The sequence below is a fragment of the Scyliorhinus canicula genome, chromosome 6, assembly GCF_902713615.1.
Source record: "Scyliorhinus canicula chromosome 6, sScyCan1.1, whole genome shotgun sequence".
Classification (NCBI taxonomy): Eukaryota; Metazoa; Chordata; class Chondrichthyes; order Carcharhiniformes; family Scyliorhinidae; genus Scyliorhinus; species Scyliorhinus canicula.
In genome coordinates, this window is record NC_052151.1 from 163,504,347 (window position 1) to 163,527,779 (window position 23,433).

General features: G+C 44.3%; 1 protein-coding gene and 1 long non-coding RNA gene across 7 annotated transcripts in view; one reads left to right on the plus strand and one right to left on the minus strand.

The window, feature by feature from the left end:
• LOC119967623 (glutamate-rich protein 1) overlaps positions 1-23,433 on the minus strand; it is a 90,146-nt gene that overhangs the window by 16,962 nt on the left and 49,751 nt on the right. The window contains exon 6 of one of the 4 annotated variants that reach the window (XM_038800399.1): positions 1,746-2,014. The exons of 2 other annotated variants lie outside the window; for them this stretch is intronic. In XM_038800399.1, the coding sequence (XP_038656327.1) occupies positions 1,972-2,014 (43 nt within the window). In that variant the 3' untranslated portion in view covers positions 1,746-1,971. Of the gene's footprint in view, positions 1-1,745; positions 2,015-6,492; positions 6,712-23,433 lie in introns of those variants that run through there. One more of the 4 variants, XM_038800401.1, reaches the window with a different exon arrangement.
• LOC119967625 overlaps positions 1-23,433 on the plus strand; it is a 59,715-nt gene that overhangs the window by 3,571 nt on the left and 32,711 nt on the right. The gene's annotated exons all lie outside the window — the stretch shown is intronic.

Below are 23,433 nucleotides of genomic sequence, written 5' to 3' on the forward strand. Positions count from 1 at the left end.
GATTTGAACTGCAGTTAGGAATGAGTGGGACATGTGTCGTTGCAATTAGTTGCTGGCAGGGGCGCATGGGTTTATTGTGGAGACAGAAGGAGCATTTCTGTTCCTCCTGGCTCCACAATAAGGGAAGCAGAAAAACCTAAAACTTAATTTTCAGGTGGCAACTGTTGCGACCAGTCCCTGGGTGAGGTCCCCTCAATTTGTTATGATTCTGGACCATGCCTGGGTGAGGAGGAATGAACTGGCTCCCCAGCTTTAGTCAGACCTCTCGATCGGTTATAACAAAGTTAATTTAAAAAGGGGGCCCTTACGTCGTGGATACCTGCTCCTAGTCCAAATATACTTAAGTTTTTAAAGGAGCTAATTTAACCAGGCTTTCTTGAGTTGGGCAGCACGGTACCATTCAGGTTAGCACAGTTGCTTTAATGCTCCAAGGTTCCAGGCACGATTCCCGCTGGGTCACTGTCTGTGCGGAGTCTGCACGTTCTCCCCGCGTCTGCGGGAGTTTCCTCTGGGTGCTCCAGTTTCCTCCCACAGTCCAAAGATAGAACATACAGTGCAGAAGGAGGCCTTTCGGTCCATCGAGTCTGCACCGACCCACTTAAGCCCTCACTTCCACCCTATCCCCTTAACCCAATAACCCCATCTAACCTTTTTGGTCACTAAGGGCAATTTATCATGGCCAATCCACCTAACCTGCACGTCTTTGGACTGTGGGAGGAAACCGGTGCACCCGGAGGAAACCCACGCAGACACGGGGAGAACGGGCAGCCTCCGCACAGACAGTGACCCAGCGGACAATCAAACCTGAGACCCTGGCGATGTGAAGCCACAGTGTTATCCACTTGTGCTACCGTGCTGCCCAGGCACAAAGATGTGCGGGTTAGGTGGATTGGCCATGCTAAATACCCTTTAGTGTCCAAAAAGGTTAAGTGTGGGTTACTAGGTTGGGGCATAGGGTAGATACGTGGACTTGAGTAGGGTGCTCTTTGTAAGGGCCAGTGCAGGCTCGATGGGCTGAATGGCCTCCTTCTGCACTGTAAATTCTATGATCTATGTGTGAGCGGTTTATTGCCATTTTTTGACTAAGTGTCAGCTCAGACAGAAGAGGGGGCTTGCCTGTCGGTTGCACAACTGGCTTTTCCCGCCATATTTTTTTGGCACTCAGTCAAAAAAAACAGGAGTCCCACAACAACATGCTGGCGGCAGCTCACGCTCCTGAAAGGGCACGCGGATGTAAAAAAAAAATTATAAAAAGGAACCCCCTACCACCATAGAATATCCCCCGCCCCACTGTGGAACACCCCACGAAAGAAACCCCTCACGGACACGGAACCCTCCCTGACACTGCCCCTTGACAGTTCACAGGCAGTAGCAGGGGGCAGTGCCAGGGTGCTGCCTGGGCATCACCCTCTCCCCCCTTGGGCTGTCCTCACCTATGATCCTCCAGCGCTAGGTGCATGTCAAGGGGGACCCGTCGTAATTGGTTCATGTCAGTGTGCGAATGGGCAGTCCAATGTGGGGGAACAATGAGCGGGGAAATCCCACCAGTGTAAATTAATTTTGGGACTCCTGCTCGATTCCCCACCATTCCTGTCCGCTGAAAATATGCAGAAAATTCCCCCCACCCAGTTAGTTGATTTGTTACTAAAACACGAGAAAATAATTAAACACAACATACATATGCACTTATTAGATACGAGAAATTAGCCCAAAAGTGAAATTAGCCCAAAAGTAAAAATTTTATAAAATATATACAAATCAGTCCTTGGCTTGTCCATGAGTAGATGTTGAAAAATTGCTGGCATTGAGATGGTTGATTCAGGTAGCGCTGAATTCAGAAGTTGATTTGAAGATTCTTGGTTCTGCAGGTTAGCTGAACAGAGTTGTCCTGCTTCCTTTTGACTGTGGTTTTGCTGACTTGACTTTCTTGCAGATTCAGAGAGACCTTTTACATGCAAGCAGCAGGGGTGCCTAGTTGAGATTCTTCAGCTGTAACTTACAGAGCACACACCAGCTAGAATATCAGATGAGGACACACAGACTAGGGTCAAAAAGGTTTGCGGGCACAACTTAAAAATCATGTTCCTGGAGGACACCCTTGGATCACAATACTTTGAGACTTACTCTGGCCAGGATTTTCAGCTCCTGTCCATATTGGGTATGAAAGGCAATGGGAGCAGAAAAACCCATGAGAGCGCCAAATCACCTTTCACACTGACATAAAGGTCCTCGCCCCATGCCAGTAATAACGGAATTCCAGAAATTCAAAATTGGGAAATTTAAATCGAATTATCAGGCCTCTATGCCTGATAATTCCCCCCGCCCACCCCCATGTTACATTATCATTTACGCTGGCATGAGTGCCCATTATGTCTATTACATTAACCGATCCATTCTGTTACTTCTTCAAAAGTTTGGGCAAGCATGGACTTCTCTTAGGAAACAAATTGCGCTATATCTTCAGTTCCTGGATGTATATATTCATATTCCTGGATACGAGTAAGAATTCCATTTCATTTCTTACCAACAATGTTAAGCTCATTGGTTTATAGTTCCCTGGACTTATTAATTTCCCTTTTTAAATACAGGAATCATGGTAGGCAGTCTACCAGTCCCCTGACATATTTCCCCTTTCAATTAATTTTTATATGTAGCTAATAATGTCTCTGCTATCCAGCACTTAACCCATCAACTGAAGCCCATCAAAAACGTAGCACTCTTTGTCATCCATTCCATTCCAATTTTCATTTAATATCCACAAGCTATATCCTAGCCATTGTCTAATTCCATCCTTGCCCGCTTATACCAAATCTCAGTCGTTGAAACCTATCCATGCCATCTCTAAACTCTGCTGTTCCAATGGCTTTCCATTCTCACCCTCTGTAAATCTCATCCCATTCAAACTCTGCTTCCACATCCTATCCTTGCTCAGCATCCCTGTCCTTGTTGACCTACATCGAGTCCTGATCTCCTAGAGCTTGAAATTTTAAATTCTCATTCCCTTGTTTCTGGATCACGATGCTTCCAGACTCACTCCAATTTTGAAAGGGGTGGATGGGAACCTGCTCATCTCCAATTAACAACCCATCTCCAATTAACAGCCCATCTCCAATTAACAGCCCATCATGCTCCCCGCACAGCTTTTTTTTAAATATATAAATTTAGATTACCCAATTATTTTTTCCAATTAAGGGGCAATTTAGCGTGGCCAATCCACCTACTCTGCACATTTTTGGGTTGTGGGGGCGAAACCCACGCAGACACGGGGAGAACGTGCAAACTCCACACGGACAGTGACCCAGAGCCGGGATTGAACCTGGGACCTCAGCGCCGTGAGGCAGCTGTGCTAACCACTAGGCCACCGTGCTGCCCTTCCCGCACAGCTTTTTAACCAGCCAGTTAAGGACAAGAAAAGCCTCATGCCTCCACCCCTCCAGAGATCCCTGTGACGAATACCATCCTCTGCTCCCAACTAAACTCTCCATTCTTCAGACTCCAGTATCATATGAATTGCCTCACTTTGTCATGCTGTCAGTTAGCTAGACCCCAATTCTGGAATTACCTCACGAACGGTTAGCACTGCTGCCTCAGTGCCAGGTACCTGGGTTCAATTTTGGCCTTGGGTGAATGTCCGTGTGGAGTTTGCATGTTCTCCCCTTGTCTGCGCGTGTTTCCTCAGAGTACTCTGTCTCCTCCCACAGTACAAAGCTGAGCATTTTGGTGGTTATGGGGATAGGGCGGGGGCAGAGGGCTTAGATAAGGTGTTCTTTCAAAGGGTTGGTGCAGACTTGATGGGCCGAATGGCCTTCTCTGCACTGTTGGGATTCTATGGACAAACCACTTCAACTCTGCCAAATCCCACAGAACTCACCTTTGTGACCACGTTTTGACACCCTCCCACTATCTCCTTTAACTCTGTTAAAATAATGCCTCTGTAAGGCATATTGAGATATTCTTCTGTGTGAAAGATATCAAAGCAAGTACTCATGTTCATTTATAACTTGGTCATTTAAAAAAAAAACAAAGATTATCATAATTGGGAGAAATGAAAGTGAAATTCATTTCTGATCGTGCTCGACTTTCTGGAGTCAGGCTGAGGTTCAGTCATGGCAAAACCTAGCAAATGCATGTCAGTCAGTTTAACCTCGTTAGTGTGAAGGTTTTAAAAATTATAATCTGAGAGATGATTACCAGCCAGTTGTACAATTTTGCATTAATTAAGGAAAGCCAGCATGGATTTATTAAAGATAAATTACATTTAACTTGAACGAGTTTTTGATCAGGAACAGAGAGTGTTGATGTGGTGATGTGGCTTTCAAAGAATGCCGCATAATTAATTTTGCAGCAAAGCCCATGGAGTAAAAGGGAAAGTGGCAGCCTGGATATGAAGTTATAGCAGGATGCTGTAAATCTGAAATAAAAACAGAAAATGCTGGATAGACTCAGCAGGCCTGGCAGCATGTTTTGAGACAAACTGAGTTAATGTTTTGAATCTAAATGTTCTGCAGATGGGTAATTTAGATCTGAAATGTTAACTCTGTTTCTCTCCACATTTGCTGCCAGACCTGCTGAGTTTATTCAGAATTTTCTGTTTTTACTATGGATATGAAGTTGTTGGAGTGGCAGAAATTGGAGTAGCAGTGAACGGTTGCTTCTCAGAATGGAGGGATGTGTTTCTCAGGGTTGGTATTGGGACAGATGCTGCCAGACCTGCTGAGATTTTCCAGCATGTTATCTTTGGTATTGGTTACTACAGCTTTTCTGCATCAATTTCTATATCAATGACTCAGATTTGGTGTACAGGGCACAATTCCGAAATTTGCTCATGGTACAAAACCTAGAAGTATAGTGGACAATGAGGAGGAGAGTGATTGACTTCAAGAAGAAGTCAATAAATTAGCATAAATGTGGCATAGAGGATCAGGAGTTATGGGGATAATCTTTAACCTATCCCTACTCCACTCCGAGGTCCCCACCTGCTTCAAGAAGACCACCATCATACCGGTACCAAAGAAGAACCAGGCAACATGCCTCAATGACTACCGCCCGGTGGCCCTGACGTCAGTTGTAATGAAGTGCTTCGAGAGGCTGATCATGAAGCCCATCACCTCCATACTCCCGGAACGCCTTGACCCACTTCAATTCGCATACCGTCGCAACCGGTCCACATCAGACGCCATTTCCCGGGCCCTACACTCATCCCTAGAGCATCTCGAAAACAAGGACTCCTACATCAGACTCCTATTTATTGACTACAGCTTCGCCTTCAACACCATAATCCCAGCCAAGCTCATATCAAAGCTCCAAAACCTAGGACTTGGCTCTCCACTCTGCAACTGGATCCTTGACTTTCTGACCAACAGACCACAGTCAGTAAGAATGAACACCAACACCTCCTCCACAATAGTCCTCAATACTGGTGCCCCGCAAGGCTGCGTACTTAGCCCCCTACTCTACTCCCTGTACACACACGACTGCGTGGCAAAACTTGGTTCCAACTCCATCTACAAGTTTGCTGATGATACGACCATAGTGGGCCGGATCTCGAATAACGACGAGTCCGAATACAGGGGGGAGATAGAGAACCTAGTGGAGTGGTGTAACAACAACAATCTCTCCCTCAATGCCAGCAAAACTAAAGAGCTGGTCATCGACTTCAGGAAGCAAAGTACTGTACACACCCCTGTCAGCATCAACGGAGCCGAGGTGGAGATGGTGAGCAGTTTCAAATTCCTAGGGGTGCACATCACCAAAAATCTATCCTGGTCCATTCACGTCGACGCTATCACCAAGAAAGCACAACAGCGCCTATACTTCCTCAGGAAACTAAGGAAATTCGGCATGTCCACATTAACCCGTACCAACTTTTACAGATGCACTATAGAAAGCATCCTATCGGGCTGCATCACAGCCTGGTATGGCAACTGCTCGGCCCAGGACCGCAAGGAACTTCAGAGAGTCGTGAATACCGCCCAGTCCATCACACGAACCTGCCTCCCATCCATCGATTCCATCTACACCTCCCGCTGCCGGGAGAAAGCGGGCAGCATAATTAAGGATCCCTCCCACCCGGCTTACTCACTTTTCCAACTTCTTCAATCGGGCAGGAAATTCAGAAGTCTGAGAACACGCACGAACAGACTCAAAAACAGCTTCTTCCCCACTGTCACCAGACTCCTAAATGACCCTCTTATTGACTGACCTAATTAACACTACACCCTGTATGCTTCAACCGATTCCAATGCTTATGTAGTAACATTGTATATCTTGTGTTGCCCTATTATGTATTCTCATGTATTTTCTTGAATTGTTTAAGTCCCTTTTCTTCCATGTACTGAATGATCTGTTGAGCTGCTTGCAGAAAAATACTTTTCACTGTACCTCGGTACACGTGACAATAAACAAATCCAATCCAAGGCAGGAGAATGGGGATGAGAAAATATCAACCATGATTGAATGGAGGATCAGACTCGATGGGCTGAGTGGCTTAATTCTGCTCCTATGTCTTATATGTAATTTACTGCAGAGAAGCGCAAAGCAACTTATGTTGGTAGGATTTTCCGTCCCTTCGCGTTGGCTGAATCTCCTAGTCCCACTGAAAGTCGACCCCTGCTGTCAGTTCCTTGGCGGCATGTCCTAGCCATGTAAGTTGGCATTGATTTAGGCGGTACTGGAAAATCCCGACAATTTGGGATCCCAAATGGTAGAATTCTAAAGGGGAAGGAAAAGAGAGCTCGGAGTAAATATGTGCAAATTGTTGAAAACGGCAGGGCAGATGAGAAAGTGCCTAAGAGGCATACATAACTCTGAGGTTTATGCATAGAGGCATACAGTACAATGGATGTTATGATGAGTAGCGTGTCCAATTCCAGTCACTGCACTTTAGAGAGGGTGCAGAAAAGAATGGTTCTGGGAATGAGGAACTTTGTTACATGGATGGACTGGAGATATTGAAGTTGTTCTCCTTACAGTTTTGGAGGTTAAGAGCAAATTTGATCGATCTGTTTAAAATCATGTGGAGCCTAGGCAGAGTAGGTAGAAAGGAATTGTTCACACTGGCACAAAGGGTGAAAAATCAGAGGTCACAGATTTAAAGTGATTCGTAAAAGAGCCAAAGACAATATTAAGCAGGAGAAAAATGCAGCACGTGATTAATATTTGGAATGCACTGTCTGAGTGTGGTGGAAACAGATTCAATTGTGGCTTTCAAAAGGGAATTGATGAGCACCAGATATTATAATCGCAGACCAGACTCCAACAGTAGCTAGGATACTGGACCGAACCCTCAATAGGTTTGTTTATTTTAAGACTGTGCGGAAAGAATGATTGGCTTCAGGAGTGATTGTGTGAAAAAATATGGCTTTCGTATTTCTAAAACAAAACTTTATTATGAATATAATATTAAACTTTTAACTTCACAACTGAAAAGAACAGCTTACAATTACCCTTATCACAGCAATTTTCCATTAAAAAACAAGAAAAGAAACATACAGCTCTTAATCCAGTTTAAAATTAGCAGGGCATAAAATAATACTTGTTTTATAAAACAGATTTGGCTCTGGTTGGAACCCCTTCTGGCTGAATATCTTCAAATAGCTGATTCAACTAGGTTGTTTCAGCCTTTCTTCTTTGTTTTCAGAGAAGACAGCTCTGCTTTGAAACATTATTACTCTTTTTTATAACTATTCAACTTGGAAAGAATTGTTGACAGTGCCTGGCAGATCAGAACTCAGCTCCTCTCTCTCTCTCAAACCTTCTCCAAACTCACTACCTCTCAGCCTTTTCTGGGTCCCACCCAGCAATGACTTCATTTCTCGCTATGCTAAAAAGCAAACCATCTCTGCGGGTTTCAAAACCAGGGACCTCCCCAGTCAAACCACAGGCCAGTACCCTAGACTGAAAAACACATTTGTTCATAAATTTCATCTTCTACTCCCTAGAAGTAAAACAAAATCCCTTTTAAAACCATGACCACTGCAGCCACACATTATATCCCCAGGCTTTTAACTCTTAACATGCCCCCATATTTAGAAGACAATATTTCTAAAATCCTCCAATCATCACACTGAAGAGAAGAAACACTGCAAAGTAATGGGGAGAGGTTCAGGGAGTGAAACTAGCTAAATTGCTCTCGCAGAGACTCAACAGATCAAGTGGCCTCTTTCTGAACTGTAACCATTTTATGATTCCAAGAAATTCTAGTGTGGACTTACACCATTAATGTTGCATGTTACAATCTCCAAAGAGATCGATAACATTTAGCAGGGATTCAAACTTCCAATTAATAGCTCAATGACATGCCAAGATTTCTCATCTAAAATCTTTTACTGTACCAAATGACTAAAAGCACAAACACGGCCATCATTTTGTACACAAATTACACAGAGAGGAACACTCCCCTTTTATACTTAGCGCATATCACACTCCATGGAATTAGTCATTACAGCAATCAGTCCGCACATTTGCTCCCAGCTTCCAACGGGTTCCCATATGTACGCCTTAAGAAGTAACTTTGAGTGGCTATCTCAAGGTGCTTTCCCCAGTTTTCAGAGTTTCTTAAATCTGCCACCAGAAGCAAACATTGTTCTGACGATTCTTCTTCCCTCGGTCATGTCGGACCAAATCTCTCAAATTCCATGGAAGCCTGCAGAATGCTCATTTACTCATTCAGTAACAGATGCTGTACCGAACTATGTACAGATGCCATTGCTGTCTGAGGTGGTTTCTTGCTGCCAACATTCTAACATAAATGATTCATTTTGCAATGTTCATCTCCAACAATAATGAGACAGTCACGGGGCGGCACGGTGGTGCAGTGGTTAGCATTGCTGCCCACGGCACTGAGGACCCGGGTTCAATCCCGGCCCTGGGTCACTGTCTGTGTGGAGTTTGTACATTCTCCCCATGCTGGCATGGGTTTCACCCCCGCAACCCAAAGATGTGCAGGTTAGATGGATTGACCATGCTAAATTTGGAGGGGGGGGGGGGGGGGGGGGACAAATTGGATTCTCTAAAATGAGAAAAAAAATAATATGAGAGTCATGATGAGAATGAAGACGGTGTCACCTTGAACACCCTACACCACTGATTACCCGAACGGGCGATGCCACCAGCACAAGCACACTGGTCTGACACATTGTGATAAATTGAAAAAGAAGCTCTTAACAAAAGTTAGGAGGAGGAAGTGGAGGCAGCAAGAAACTTGAATCTGCTGGCTTGGCCCATTCAGCTGCCAAACCCAGGGATTGGTATCTCATGGAGCCTGTATCTTGAGGTCAGCTGCAATCTAAGTACCAATGTTTTTGTACACATCTGGGAGCATGATAAAGTCTCAAAAGATCTGGTAGGAACTGTGAACAAATCCATCAATTATCTGTGCAATTCTATAATTTCATGGGAATCTGCAGCAAAAGCCCCAATGACAAAGGCTCCAGGCTCAGTCACAGTTTATCTTCTGAACGGGAAAGACCAAAAATTCCTATGTACAGAAATCACGCTCATCAAATTGTGAAGGACCCAGTTTGACAGAATTTTATTGCTACCAGAATTTTTTCACATGCCAGCCTTCAGACACATTGTGGAAGTACCAGAACAGGAAAATTGGATAATGCCATGGGAACTTTCAAGTTCACCTGTGTTGGTAGATGGGGCTTCATTGTAACATTTCACCCAAAAGCTGGCATTTCCAACAATTAAGGGAATAAAATGGCTGCACTTTCTTTTAACTTTGTTCTGATAATTCACTTAATGATTGAATATGTGCCAAGTTGTCAAAATGCAGTTGATAGTGGTTGGCATAATGCTTACTGGGTCATTGCATTGTGGGACACTCTCAGGCTTAACATGCTCTTATACGTTTTGGGAAAACACTCTTAATCCAGATTCCACTGGCTGCAAATTGCAGGTGGTTAGAATTAGACAGACCATTAGCAAATTCATAACTTTGGTTTATAATAGCTGCTGAAACATCTAACTTGTTGGAGAAAAGACAACAGTGTTTAATATTTTGAAAAGCAGTAACTTAATAGTCATTGTGCAAATTTGGAAATTTCCAAAGAAACACATTGATTATCTACTAACTACTGACGTACATTTGACGTCAAACAGGTAACCTATTGTGCAAAAGAAGACCCCTTTGGATATTTTGAAAGCAATTCATTGTGCAAAGTGTACATTTCCAAGAATCAAAAATTGATTAGTTGCCATTAACCTATTGAGTCAATAATTTGTATTGAATTAACAAACAATGATTAATTGAGTTCTTGTTAATCATATCAAACTAGATTAAAATCTTTTGGGGGAAAAATATCTAGGACCAGGGAAATACATTTTGATAAAATGGCAACTTGCTTGTACCAATATGGATTCAACAATTCAGTTGTTCAGCTGAATGGCAAATTAGATCTTCAGTAGCTACTCTACCACCTAACCCGTTTACTAAAAACTGATCCAATCTTTATGAATATTATTCATGGTTTTGTATACTACTAAATTACTGCTGCAGTTCTAAGTTCCAGTTCAGGAGCGGAGCGGAGACGAGGATTGGACAGACAGCATCTTGGGACGGTAAGTGGGGAGTTTAAAAACCTAGCTCGGGGTCGCGGCCTTCCTTTTCAGGAGCGGAGCGGAGGCAAGCAGTTTGACAGACAGCATCTTGGGAAGATAAGCGGAGAGTTTAAAAACCGAGCTCGGGGTCGTGGCCTTCCTTTTCAGGAGCGGAGTGGAGACGAGCGGTTTGACAGACAGCATCTTGGGAAGATAAGTGGGTAAACGGTGAATCTGAGGTTTAGACTGGGGAGAAATTGAAGAGTGATATCACAGTAGGGCTGTGATTAGATTGGCCAAGAGGGGACCTGCTAGTAATGTAGTGGTGACTGGTAAGTAGTTTTTCTTTTCATTTGCCTATTTTTTTCTTTTAAACTTTTGTTTTTTTGGCATTGTAGTTGTATAAGTTAACCTAAGATTTAAGACATGGCAGGATATCCCAGACCCATGTGTGCGATGAGTGAGTTCAGGGACCTTTCTAGTGTCCCTGATTCCTTCATGTGCAGGAGGTGCGCCCAGCTGCAGCTCCAGTTAGACCGCTTGACGGCTCTGGAGCTGCGGGTGGACTCACTTTGGTGCATCTGCGATGCTGAGGACTTTGTAGATAGCACGTTCGCTGAGTTGGTCACACCGCAGGTGAAAATTACTGAGGGAGACAGAACAAGAGTAGGAAGGCAGTGCAGGTGTCCCCTACAGTCGTCTCTGTGCAAAACAGATATCCCATTTTGGTACTGTTGAGGGAGATGGCTCACCAGGGGAAGGCAGCAGCAGCCATGTTCATGGCACCGTGGCTGGATCTGCTGCGCAGGAGGGCAGGAAGAAGAATGGCAGGGCTATAGTGATAGGGGAATAGACAGGTGGTTCTGCGGACGCAATCGAGACTCCAGGATGGCATGTTGCCTCCCTGGTGCAAGGGTCAAGGATGTCCTGGAGCGGCTGCAGGACATTCTGGGGGGAGGGGGGTGAACAGCCAGCTGTCGTGGTGCACATAGGCACTAACGATATAGGTAAAAAAACATTTGAGGTCATACAAGCTGAATTCAGGGAGTTAGGAGTTGAACTAAAAGGTAGGACCTCAAAAGTAGTAATCTCAGGATTGCTATCAGCGCCACGAGCTAGTCAGAGTAGGAATATCAGGACAGATAGGATGAATGCGTGGCTCGAGAGATGGTGCAAGAGGGAGTGATTCAAATTTCTGGGCCATTGGAACCGGTTCTTGGGGAGGTGGGACCAGTACAAACTGAATGGTCTGCACCTGGGCAGGACTGTAATCAATGACCGGGGGGGGGGGGGGGGGGGGGGGGGGGGGGGGGGGGGGGGGGGGGGGGGGGGGGGGGGGGGGGGGGGGGGGGGGGGGGGGGGGGGGGGTGGTGTTTGCTAGTGCTGTTGGGGAGGGTTTAAAACTGATGTGGCAGGGGGAAGGGAACAGATGCAGGAAGTCGGAGGGAAGAGTAAAACAGGGACAGAAACAAAAGGCAGTAAGGGGGAAAGTGTAAGGTAGAGAAGCCGCAGTCAAAAATCAAAAAGGGCCACAGTATAGGGTACAGTGACTGAAGAGAACCCAGTGAATAGGCCCAGTAATACTTAAAAGGAATAAAATGGGAAGTAAAAACATAAATGGAAAGCAAAGCAGCAGGTTATTACATGGAGATATGGGTTCAACGATAAGGAAAACTAAGAGAAAAGTTAAAAGGAAAAATAACTTAGGAGAGGTACTGATAAAGCTGTTAAGATTCAAAACGGAGGTATAAATGCCAACATAAGGGTATTTTACCTGAATGCTCGCAGTATTCGGAATAAGGTAAATTAGTTGATGGCGCAAATCATCGTGAATGACTATGATTTAGTGGCCATTACTGAAACATGGTTAAAGGATGGTCACGACTGGGAGTTAAATATTCAAGGGTATCAAACTATTCAGAAGGACAGAGTGGATGGCAAGGTAGGTGGTGTAGCTCTGTTATTTAAGGATGACACCCGGGCATCAGTGAGGGATGATATCGGTGCTATGGAGGATAAGGTTAAATCCATCTGGGTGGAAATCAGGAATAGTAAGGCAAAAAAGTGATTGATAGTAGTCTGTAGGTCATCAAATAGTAACATTACAGTGGGGTGGGCAACAAAGAAAGAAATAACTGATGTATGTAGAGGTGGTACAGTAGTTATCATGGGGGATTTTAATCTACATGTCGATTGGTTTAACCAGGTCGGTTAAGGTATCCTTGAGGAGGAGTTTATAGAATGTATCTGCAATAGTTTCCTAGAACAGTACGTAATGGAACCTACGACAGATCTGGTTCTGTGTAATGAGACAGGATTAATTAATGATCTCATCGTTAGGGATTCTCTCGGAAGGAGCGATCACAATATGGTGGAAATTAAAATACAGATGGAGGGTGAGAAGGTAAAATCAAACACTAGTATTTTGTGCTTAAACAAAGGAGATTACAATGGGATAAGAGAAGAGCTAGCTAAGGTAGACTGGGAGCAAAGACTTTATGGTGAAACAGTTGAGGAACAGTGGAGAACCTTCCAAGCGATTTTTCACCGTGCTCTGCAAAAGTTTATACCAACAAAAAGGAAGGAAGGTAGAAAGTGGGAAAATCGACCGTGGATATCTGAGGAAATAAGGGAGAGTATCAAATTGAAGGAAAAAGCATACAAAGTGGCAAAGATGAGTGGGAGACTAGAGGATTGGAAAATCTTTAGGGGCAACAGAAAGCTACTAAAAAAAGCTATAAAGAAGAGTAAGATAGATTATGAGAGTAAACTTGCTCAATGAAAAAAAGAGTGGCTAAGGTGAATTTGGTCCTTTAGAGGATGAGAAGGGAGATTTAATAATGGGAGATGAGGAAATGCCTGAGGAACTGAACAGGTTTTTTGGGTCGGTCTTCACAGTGGAAGACACAAATATTATGCCAGTGACTGATAGAAATGAGGCTAAGACAGGTGAGGACCTTGAGATGATTGTTATCATTAAGGTAGTGATGGGCAAGCTAATGTGGCTAAAGGTAGACAAGTCTCCTGGCCCTGATGGAATGCATCCCAAGGTATGAAAAGAGATAGCTAGGGAAATTGCAAATGCACTCGTGATAATTTACCAAAATTAATTTGGGGTGGTCCCAGCAGATTGGAAATTAGCAAATGTGACACCACTGTTTAAAAAGGAGGTAGGCAGACATCCGGTGACGGCGGGCGGGAGGCAGCCGCACATTGGAGGGCTCCCGTTCGGGAACGGCATTTTTGGGGTTTAACGCCCGGTCCCAGGGGCAACAGAGGCGGCAAAAGCAGGGAGAAGGCACTGTGAAGGGAAATGTCGAAAACAAGTAAAAAAACAGCCGTGAAAAAAGCAGCTGAAAGTCCATCGGGGAGTGGAAAGGTCACCGCAGGGACAGCAAGAAAAGTGGAGGCTCGGTCACCAGGGGAGGCCGCATTGCCCACGGCTGAAGAAATGACTGAGGTGATGGCCACGGAACTTCAAAGGCAGTTCACAAAACACATGGAGGCGATGAGGAAGGAGATGGGGGCGGTATTGAAAGTGCTGGTGGAGGAGGCGATTGCCCCGGTGAGGGCGGCCTCAAATGCCCATCCAATTTCCTTTCAAAATCATTAACAGTATTTGCTTCCGCAACCTTCATGTATTCCCTACCCAAAACTCGCAATCTAAGTGACAGGATCAGAGCAATTTTCAACTGATTAACAGCATTAATTATTTTGGCATTTCTTGAGGACCAATAGAAGCTACAGTAGCTGTGGCAGTTGGTAAGCAGTATTAAGTAAAGTACTTCGGTAATAAAACATTGTTGCAATCCGATGCAATTTTCTATTAAGATTTTTTGGCGGTTCAAATGTTAGTAATCACTCTCTCTTTTGACTTAGAAGGTCAGTGATGGACAATCTAGACCAGTGAATGGGCTGTGTGAGTGGCTGTCTTTCATCTCAGTGGGAAGCAAGATTGAAATCAGGCTTGTTGGCTAACCATAGCCCCATGAATAAGATTAAACATATTTAATACACATCGAATATTTCAAAACGTGTTACAGAATTGCTTAATTATTTATATATTAATAAAACTATCAACATTAAATGCTAAAAAGAAATGAAAATATTTACACTTTCGATACAGGAAGAATGCATGGCTCTCACAGTCAATGTTGTATTTTTTTTATTCGCTCATGGGATGTGGGAATCACTGTCTGGGCCAACATTTATTGCCCATCCCCAAGGGTATTTAAGAGTCAACCACATGCTCTGGATCTGGAGTCACATATAGGCCAGACCAGGTAAGGACACAGATTCCTTCCCTAAAGTGAACCAGATGGGTTTTTACATCAATCAACAATGGTTTCACGGTCATAGAATCCTCACAATGAAGAAGAGGCCATTCACCCCATCGAGTCTGCACCCACCCTCCGAAAGAGCAACTTACCTCAGCTCAATCCCCTGCTCTATCATTAGACCTTTTAATTCCAGATTTTATCGAATTCAACTTTTACAAACTGCCATGGTAGAACTCGAACTCTGGTCCCAGAGCATTATTACCTTGGTTCTCTGAATTACTAGTCCGGCGACAGTATCACTACGCCACTGCCTCCCAATTGCGCAAACAACATACACCTCACTTCACTTGCCCTTGTTTCACCTGCGTAACATTTCAGTCATACTGGTAAGAAAAAAACTATATGAATCAGTGGGTAACGGTCAACAAAATATCTCATGGCTACAGTCAGAACGCAGAGCGGCCACATGTAGCCCCTGGGCAGCAGGTTGCCCAGCACTGTAGAAGGTTATAGGTTCAAGTACTACTCCAGCCCTCAAAACACCAATCAAGGCTGGCACTCCAGTAGAGCATTTAAGGAGTGCCACACTGTCAGATGAAATCAAGGCTGGCACTCCAGTCGAGCATTGAAGGAGTGCTGCACTGTCAGCTGAATCCCCATTTGACCTCAGGTGGGCATCCCATGTCACTATTTTGAAGAGGAGTAGGGGATTTATACCGTGGTGCCCTAGCCGCTATTGATCCCTGAGTAAACACACAAGCAGATTGCCTGGTCATTATCATATTGTTGCTGTTTGCAGGAGCTTATTGTGTGGAAATTAGCTGCCTCATTTTGCTTATAATAGTGACTATACTTCAGGTATATGTCATTGGCTGTAACAGGTCTTTAGATGCCCAGTGGTCGTGGTGCATCTTTCCTTCTTTTTATCTGCACATTTTAGCTTAAAAAAAACATGTGTAAACATTGCAAGTACAAACTGTTGCAATAAAACTCCAGGCACTTAATGGAATTCCCATATGCAGCCTATCTGAAACAAACATCTGAGCCTCCACAAAATCTGAATAGCAGCTCTGCAAATTGCACCGGATCATAACAATGTTTTATTACCAAAGAGGAAAAGTATATCTTAGTACTTTACTTAATAATGCTCTTCAAAAACAGTACAAACCATTAAATATCAATTTATTTTTAAAATATGAGATGACAATCATGATCAGATGAAAGCCAATGTGAATTCTATCTCAATAGATTGCCAAGTCTACCATAGAGGCTTATTTGTTTCAATTCTCCATTAGCTGGCATTTCATATTGGACTCCAAAAAGAGATCCCTTACCCTGCTGATCCCCAAAAAAGAGATTGTCCCTGATTGGCAAAATCCTTGTGAGCATCACAATGAGCACATTGACACACCATATTCCAAAAGACAATTTCATTATTTGAATGGACAGAGTTTCAGAAGCAAATGCTTCTCTTTCCGCTATCAACACTGATATTGGAGATAGCTGTTATATTGCCATGTGAACATTTACATATTTATCTAGAATGCCAAATTGTTCACTAATACATTGCAGTTAGTGCATTGAATAACATGTGGCCTGGACTTTCATGGAATGGCAGATTCAGATTGCCACTTGGCTTCTATTGTTTCCTACCTTGAAATCCAGGTGATCCTTTCTCACCCAACCTTCTGACTCAGATCGGGTGAGAACAGGTGGGACACCGTGCTCGAGGTCTTCAGTTGAGGACTGTAGTCGGAGGTAAGGAAGCCACAACCCCTTTCTCCAGCACTGGCTACCATACAGCAGGTTAAGTTTAGAGCTTCAGGAGCCATGGAGAAGGTAGGTTCATAAGGCAAGTGGGTAGGATTGAGAGGTTGGGGTGCGGAGAAAATAAACGGCATGGGGGGGGGGAGGTTGGGGTGGCAGAGTTGGTGATTCAGCTGGGGGGGTCCGCAGGGCATCATTCAGAAGGAAGGATCATATGGTTAGCGGAAGGGTGGAGGGGCAAAGTCAAAAAGATTGGGTGTCAGTAAGGCTGGTTTTGTGGTGGTGGGCAGGGGGTGGAGGGTCGGTGGTTGGTCAGCACTATAGTTACCAGGATTTAGACGCGGTTTTATTTCTACTAACTGCTCTTGCGTAACTATTACTGCAAGATAGTTTGTAATTTAAATTGTACCTTCGGATGGTATCGATTGCAGGGCAACTGGTCAACGGAAGGTTGATCTTCTCGGGCAATTGCTGAGTAATCCTTCCCCATGGAACTCTGGGGAACGGGTAGGGGATGGGAGCTCCAAGCACATCTTTAGGGTACCCCCTAAGTTATGATACCCAATGCCTGGAATTTACAGGCTAATGCAACTATCAACCAGCCGCATGGACAGCTGCAAGAAATGCACTCAATGGAAAGTTCCAGTTCTTGTATTTAAAAGTGTGATTATTTCAAACTTCTGGGAAGCAAAAGACATAACAGGCCTCCAGAGGCAGCTGTCATTGTCAACCTCCATTTTGTTTTCAGTGCAGTAACAGGAGCTTTTATCCAGGTCAGTTTTTAATGTGTCAGCCATTGTGATGATTTAAATATCTAAGTCCATTTAAGTGACAAAATTACCAGGTGTGTTTGCTCCTGACTGCTTAATCAAGGATTTTGTGCAGGATTTTGGCAAAAAGACATGCCAGTTGTGAGATCGACTTCCAGCCCTCCCTTCCAACCACAGGTAGAGGTTAAGGTAGGCTGGAGTCTTCCATCCTGTATTTGTTTTTTTCCTTTTGCATCAGCTTGCAAACTGGTCTTAGACCTCCGACACTGAGCAAAGAATACCGTGCCATGATCGTAAGAACATAAGAAATACTCCATCGCTGATTTGCAATATTAGAATGTGATGTTGATCTCTCCTGCAGTTGTGAATTAACGTTGAGTTAATCTTAAGGTGCATAGCTTTACGTACATTAGCAGCTAATCTGATTTTACTACTATTGATGCAAATCCTGTGCAGTGATAGATATAATAAGCGGAATCTTACCTTATTTTTCCAAAGTGTCAGGCTCAGACTGAAAACTAGCATGTAGCTCTCCAGCTCCACAGCCCAGTTTCACTCCAGACTTTAAGTCTCTTTTAAGAAGAAAAATTAGTAGGTATGGTTTACACCATCATTCTGGCAGGGTTGGACCTGATAGAGCCAGCACCCGGCTCGACAGAGATTGGGCACTATCTTCAAACGGTGCCCCGAACAGCATGGAATTTAATTTCCTCCCCCCGGACAATAATCGGGGGCTACCCTGCCACCACCACGGAGGTATCATCAATGTCCCCCCCCCCCCCCCCCCCCTCAGTAGTCGCTAACCCCCTGCCTGCAAGTTCTCCCCACATTACCTGCTCCCCCCTCACCATACATAAATGGAACCCACCATGGGACTACCACGAGGGCCTGCACCGGCCTTGCCTCCTGGTGCAGGGGAGAACTGCCAGGTTCACACTGCCAGAGGGCAGAGGCAAATCCCTCTCCCCTCAGGGGCTCTACTTGCATTCGCTCTCCCGGAGGGGTCCCCTCGACTGATTCACGTTTTTAATAAGATGTTGCAAACCACACTGATGTGACATCATGTCGGTGACATATGTCTATTTAGTGAGGGAGGGGCTCACAAGCAATAAGAAATAGGAACAGGAGTAGACCTTTCGGCCCACTGCCATTCAATAGGATCATGGCTGATCACTTCCACTTTCCTGCCCTTTCCCTGTAACCCTGGATTCCCTTACTGATCAAGAATCTATCTATCTCAGCCTTAAATATACACAAGGACTCTGGCCCTACAGCTTTCTGTGGTAAGGAGTTCCAAAGGCTCACAACCCTTTGAGAGATGACATTTCTCCTCATCTCAAGTTTTAAATTGGCATCCCTTTATTCTGAGACTGTGCCCTCTGGCCCTAGACTCTCCCATGAGAGGAAACATCCTCTCAGCATTATCAAGTCCCTTAGGAATCCTATATATTTCAATGAGATCACCTCACATTCTTCTAAATTTCAATGAGTAGAGTCCCAATCCTTTTAACCCTTGCTCTGTAGGAAATCCGTCCATACCTGGGATCATCCTAGTGAATCTTCTCTGAACTGCGTCCAATGAAATCTTTCCTTAAATAAGGGGCCAAAACTGCTCACAGTACTCCAGTGTGGACTCACCAGTACCTTGTACAGTTGCAGCAGACTGCCTCACCCCATTGAAATAGGAACTAATATTCCATTAGCCTTTCTGATTACCTGCTGGACCCATGTGCTCTCTTTGTGCTTTGTGCACAAGTACCCCACAAGATACCCTAAAAGAATAAAGTACCCCACAAGATCCTCTGTGTTGCAGCTTTCTGCAGTTTTTCTCCATTTATATTCTCTATTCTTTGTTACATAAAAACAGGAGTAGGCATTCAGCCCTTTGAGCCTGTCCCACCATTCAATGAGAGGGCGGCACAATGGTTAGCACTGCTGCCTCACAGTACCAGGTGCCCGGGTTCAATTCCGGCCTCGGGTGACTGTCTGTATGCAGTTTGCACGTGTGGGTTTCCTCTGGATGCTTCGGTTTCCTCCCAGTCCAAAGATGTGCAGGTTAGGTGGATTGGCCATCCTAAATTTCTCTTAGTATCCAAAAGGTTAGATGGGGTCACTGGGATAGGGTGGGCTCTTTCAGAGGGTCGGTGCAGACTTGATGGGCCAAATGGACTCCTTCTGCATTGTGGGGAGTCTTTGAGATCATGGCTGGTTTGTGACCTAACTCCACATACCTGCTTTTAAACCCATATCCCTGCTTAACAAAAGGCCATCTGTCTCAGATTTAAAATTAACAACTGATCTTGCTTCAACTGCTATTTGTGGGAGAGAGTTCCAATCCTCTCCCACTCTTTGAGAGAAGTTCTTCCCGCCATCTCTCCTGAATGGTCTAGCTCTAATTTTTAGACTCTGCTCCCTAGTTTTATAATCTCCAACCAGTGAAAATAGTTCATCTTTATCAACCCTGTTTTTCCATGGTAATATCTTAAATATTTCGATCAGATCATCCCTTAACCTTCTAAATTCAAGTGAAAACAGGTCTAATTTGAGAAATCTCTCCCTGCAAGGCCAAAATATCATTCCTAAGGTGTGGTGCCATAAACTGCTCCCAGTACTCCAAGTCGGGTCTAATAAGAGTTTTGTATATCTGCAGAATAATCCCAGTTCCTTTATATTCCAATCCTTTAGATATAAAGCTTTGCATTCCAATAACCTTTTTGATTATTTTCTGCACTTGGTCCATGTATTTTAACAACCCATGCACATGAACACCCAAGTCCCTTTGGACATCCACTGTGCCTCAACTCTTTCATTTAGGAAGCATTTTGCTCGATCCTTTTTTTGGTCAAAAATGGATAACCTCACACTTGCTTACATTAAATTCCATCTGCCACAATTTTCCCCATTCACCGAGTCTTTCAATACCTTCTTGCAATTTTAGGATGTCTACAATGCCACCTAACTTTGTATCATTCACAAATTTGGATACATGACTTTCTATGCCATCATCCAAGTCATTCATGAAGTGTGAATAATTGAGGCTCCTGTGAACATAGATCATACAGTGCAGAAGGAGGCCATTCGGCCCATTGAGTCTACACCGACCCACTTAAGCCCTCATTTCCACCCTATCTCCATAACCCAATAACACTTCCAAACCCTTTTGTTCATTAAGGGCAATTTATCACGGCCAATCCACCTAACCTCGTCTTTGGACTGTGGGAGGAAACCGGAGCACTCGGAGGAAACCCACGCAGACACGGGGAGAACATGCAGACTCCACACAGACAGTGACCCAGGAGGGAATTGAACCTGGGACAATGGCACTGTGAAGCCATAGTGCTATCCACTTGTGCTACCCACTATGGTACATCAGTAGTCACCCCTGCCAATTCTAGTATTTGAAGCCTCTGACAATTAGAGTAATTACCCATTATCCCCATTCTCTGCCACTCAACCAATTTCCTAACCATGTCAATAATTTTCCTTCAACTCAGTGGGCTTCCACCTTAGTTAACAGACTGTGAGATTGTCAAATGCCTTCTGGACGTCCATATAAATGACATCCAGAGACATTCCCTTATCCACTACCTTAGTCACTCTTCAAAAAATTCAGCAAGGTGAGTCAGGTATGACCTTCACAAATTCATGCTGTCTCTTCCTGATCGACCAACACTTTTCAAGGTGTTCAGTTACCCCATTCCTGATTCTCGACTTTAGCAATTTCCCCACCACAGATGTTAGGCGAACTGGTCTGTAATTCCCTGGTTTCCGCCTTTCACCCTCCTTGAAACGTGGAGTGACCTGTGCAATTTTCTAGTCCAGATGAACTACTACTGAATCTATAGAACTCTCGAAGATTATAGTTCGGGCATCTACAATGTGCTCCCCTACTTTCTTCCACGCCCTCGGATGGAAACCGTCAGGTCCTGGGGATTTGCCACTCTTCCATTAATTTCCTGGTTACTGATGCTGTACCCAAGTCAGTTATATTAAGTCTCTGTCCTCTCGCGACTATTAATTTTTTTGGGACTTTTCAACTGTAAATACTGAGGCAAAGTAATTGTTCAACATATCTGCCATTGCCCCATTATCACTGACAATATCTCCATTTTCACCTTTGCGTGGGCCTACATTGCTCTTCACCACCCGCTTTCCCTTTTTAAAAATCTGTATATTCTTATTGTTTTTAATGTCCCTTGCAAGTTTCCTTTCATAATCCCTTTTAGTAGCTCTAATAAGCTGCTTTGGAACCCTTTACTGCTCCTTGTACCTATCCCATTTGCCTGGATCTGTATTATGTCTTGCATTTTTCTAAACTCTTTCTTTCAGTTTGAAACTCTTTTAGTTTTATGCTGTCCTGAACCTCTTTGTTGCCCATGCCTTTTTTGGGGGGGGAAGTGGAGCCTTTTCCTCTCAGAGATATATACTTGCTCTGTATCTCGTTAAATGTTTCTTTAAATATTCTCCACTGATCTTGAGTCCTTTGACCATTAACAGATCTTCCCAGTTTACCATGGGCAGTCACTGCCTCATCCCACTCAAGTCAGCTGTACCCATGTCTAAAAGTCTAGTACCTGAAAAGTGCTTTTCACTTTCAAATGCTACACTGAATTCAATCATGTTGTGATCACTATTTGATAAATGTGCACAGTTAGGCTACTAATTACACTGGGCTAATTACTCCTAACTAAATCTAATATTGCCCCTCTCCCTGTTGCATCTAAAACATATTGAGTCAGGAAACTATCTTGGACATATTCCAGAGATGCACTACCTTTCTGACAGGTGCTCGTCTACCTGTCCCAATCTGTGTGTCAGTTATAATCCTCCAATATAGAACATAGAACACTACAGCGCAGTACGGGCCCTTCGGCCCTCGATGTTGCGCCGACCTGTGAAACCATCTGAAGCCTATCTGACCTACACTATTCCATTTTCATCCATATGTCTATCCAGCGACCACTTAAATGCCCTTAAAGTTGGCGAGTCTACTACTGTTGCAGGCAGGGCGTTCCACACCCCTACTACTCTCTGAGTAAAGAAACTGCCTCTGACATCTGTCCTATATCTATCACCCCTCAATTTAAAGCTATGTCCCCTCGTGTTGGTCATCACCATCCGAGGAAAAAGACTCTCACTGTCTACCCTATCTAACCCTCTGACTATCTTATATGTCTCGATAAAGTCACCTCTCAGCCTTCTCCTCTCTAACGAAAACAACCTCAATTCCCTGAGCCTTTCCTCGTAAGACCTTCCCTCCATACCAGGCAACATCCTAGTAAATCTCCTCTGAACCCTTTCCAAAGCTTCCACATCCTTCCTATAATGTGGTGACCAGAACTGCACGCAGTACTCCAGGTGCGGCCGCACCAGAGTTATGTACAGCTGCAGCATGACCTTGTGGTTCCGAAACTCAATCCCCCTGCTTATAAACGCCAGCACACCATATGCCTTCTTAACAGCCCTATTAACCTGGGTGGCAACTTTCAGGGATTTATGTACCTAGATGCTGAGATCTCGCTGTTCATCTACACTACCAAGAATCTTGCCATTAGCCCAGTACTCTGCATTCCTGTTACTCCTTCCAAAGTGAACCACCTCACACTTTTCCGCATTAAACTCCATCTGCCACCTCTCAGCCCAGCTCTGCAGCTTATCTATGTCCCTCTGTATCCTATAACATCCTTCAGCACTATCCACAACTCCACCGACCTTCGTGTCATCTGCAAATTTACTAACCCATCCTTCTACACCCTCTTCCAGGTCATTTATAAAATGACAAACAGCAGTGGCCCCAAAACAGATCCTTGCGGTACACCACTAGTAACTGAACTCCAGGATGAACATTTGCCATCAACCACCACCCTCTGTCTTCTTTCAGCTAGCCAATTAATGATCCAAACCGCTAAATCACCTTCAATTCCATACTTCCTTATTTTCTGCAATAGCCTACCGTGGGGAACCTTATCAAACGCCTTACTGAAATCCATATACACCACATCAACAGCTTTACCCTGATCCACCTGTTTGGTCACCTTCTCAAAAAACTCAATGAGGTTTGTGAGGCATGA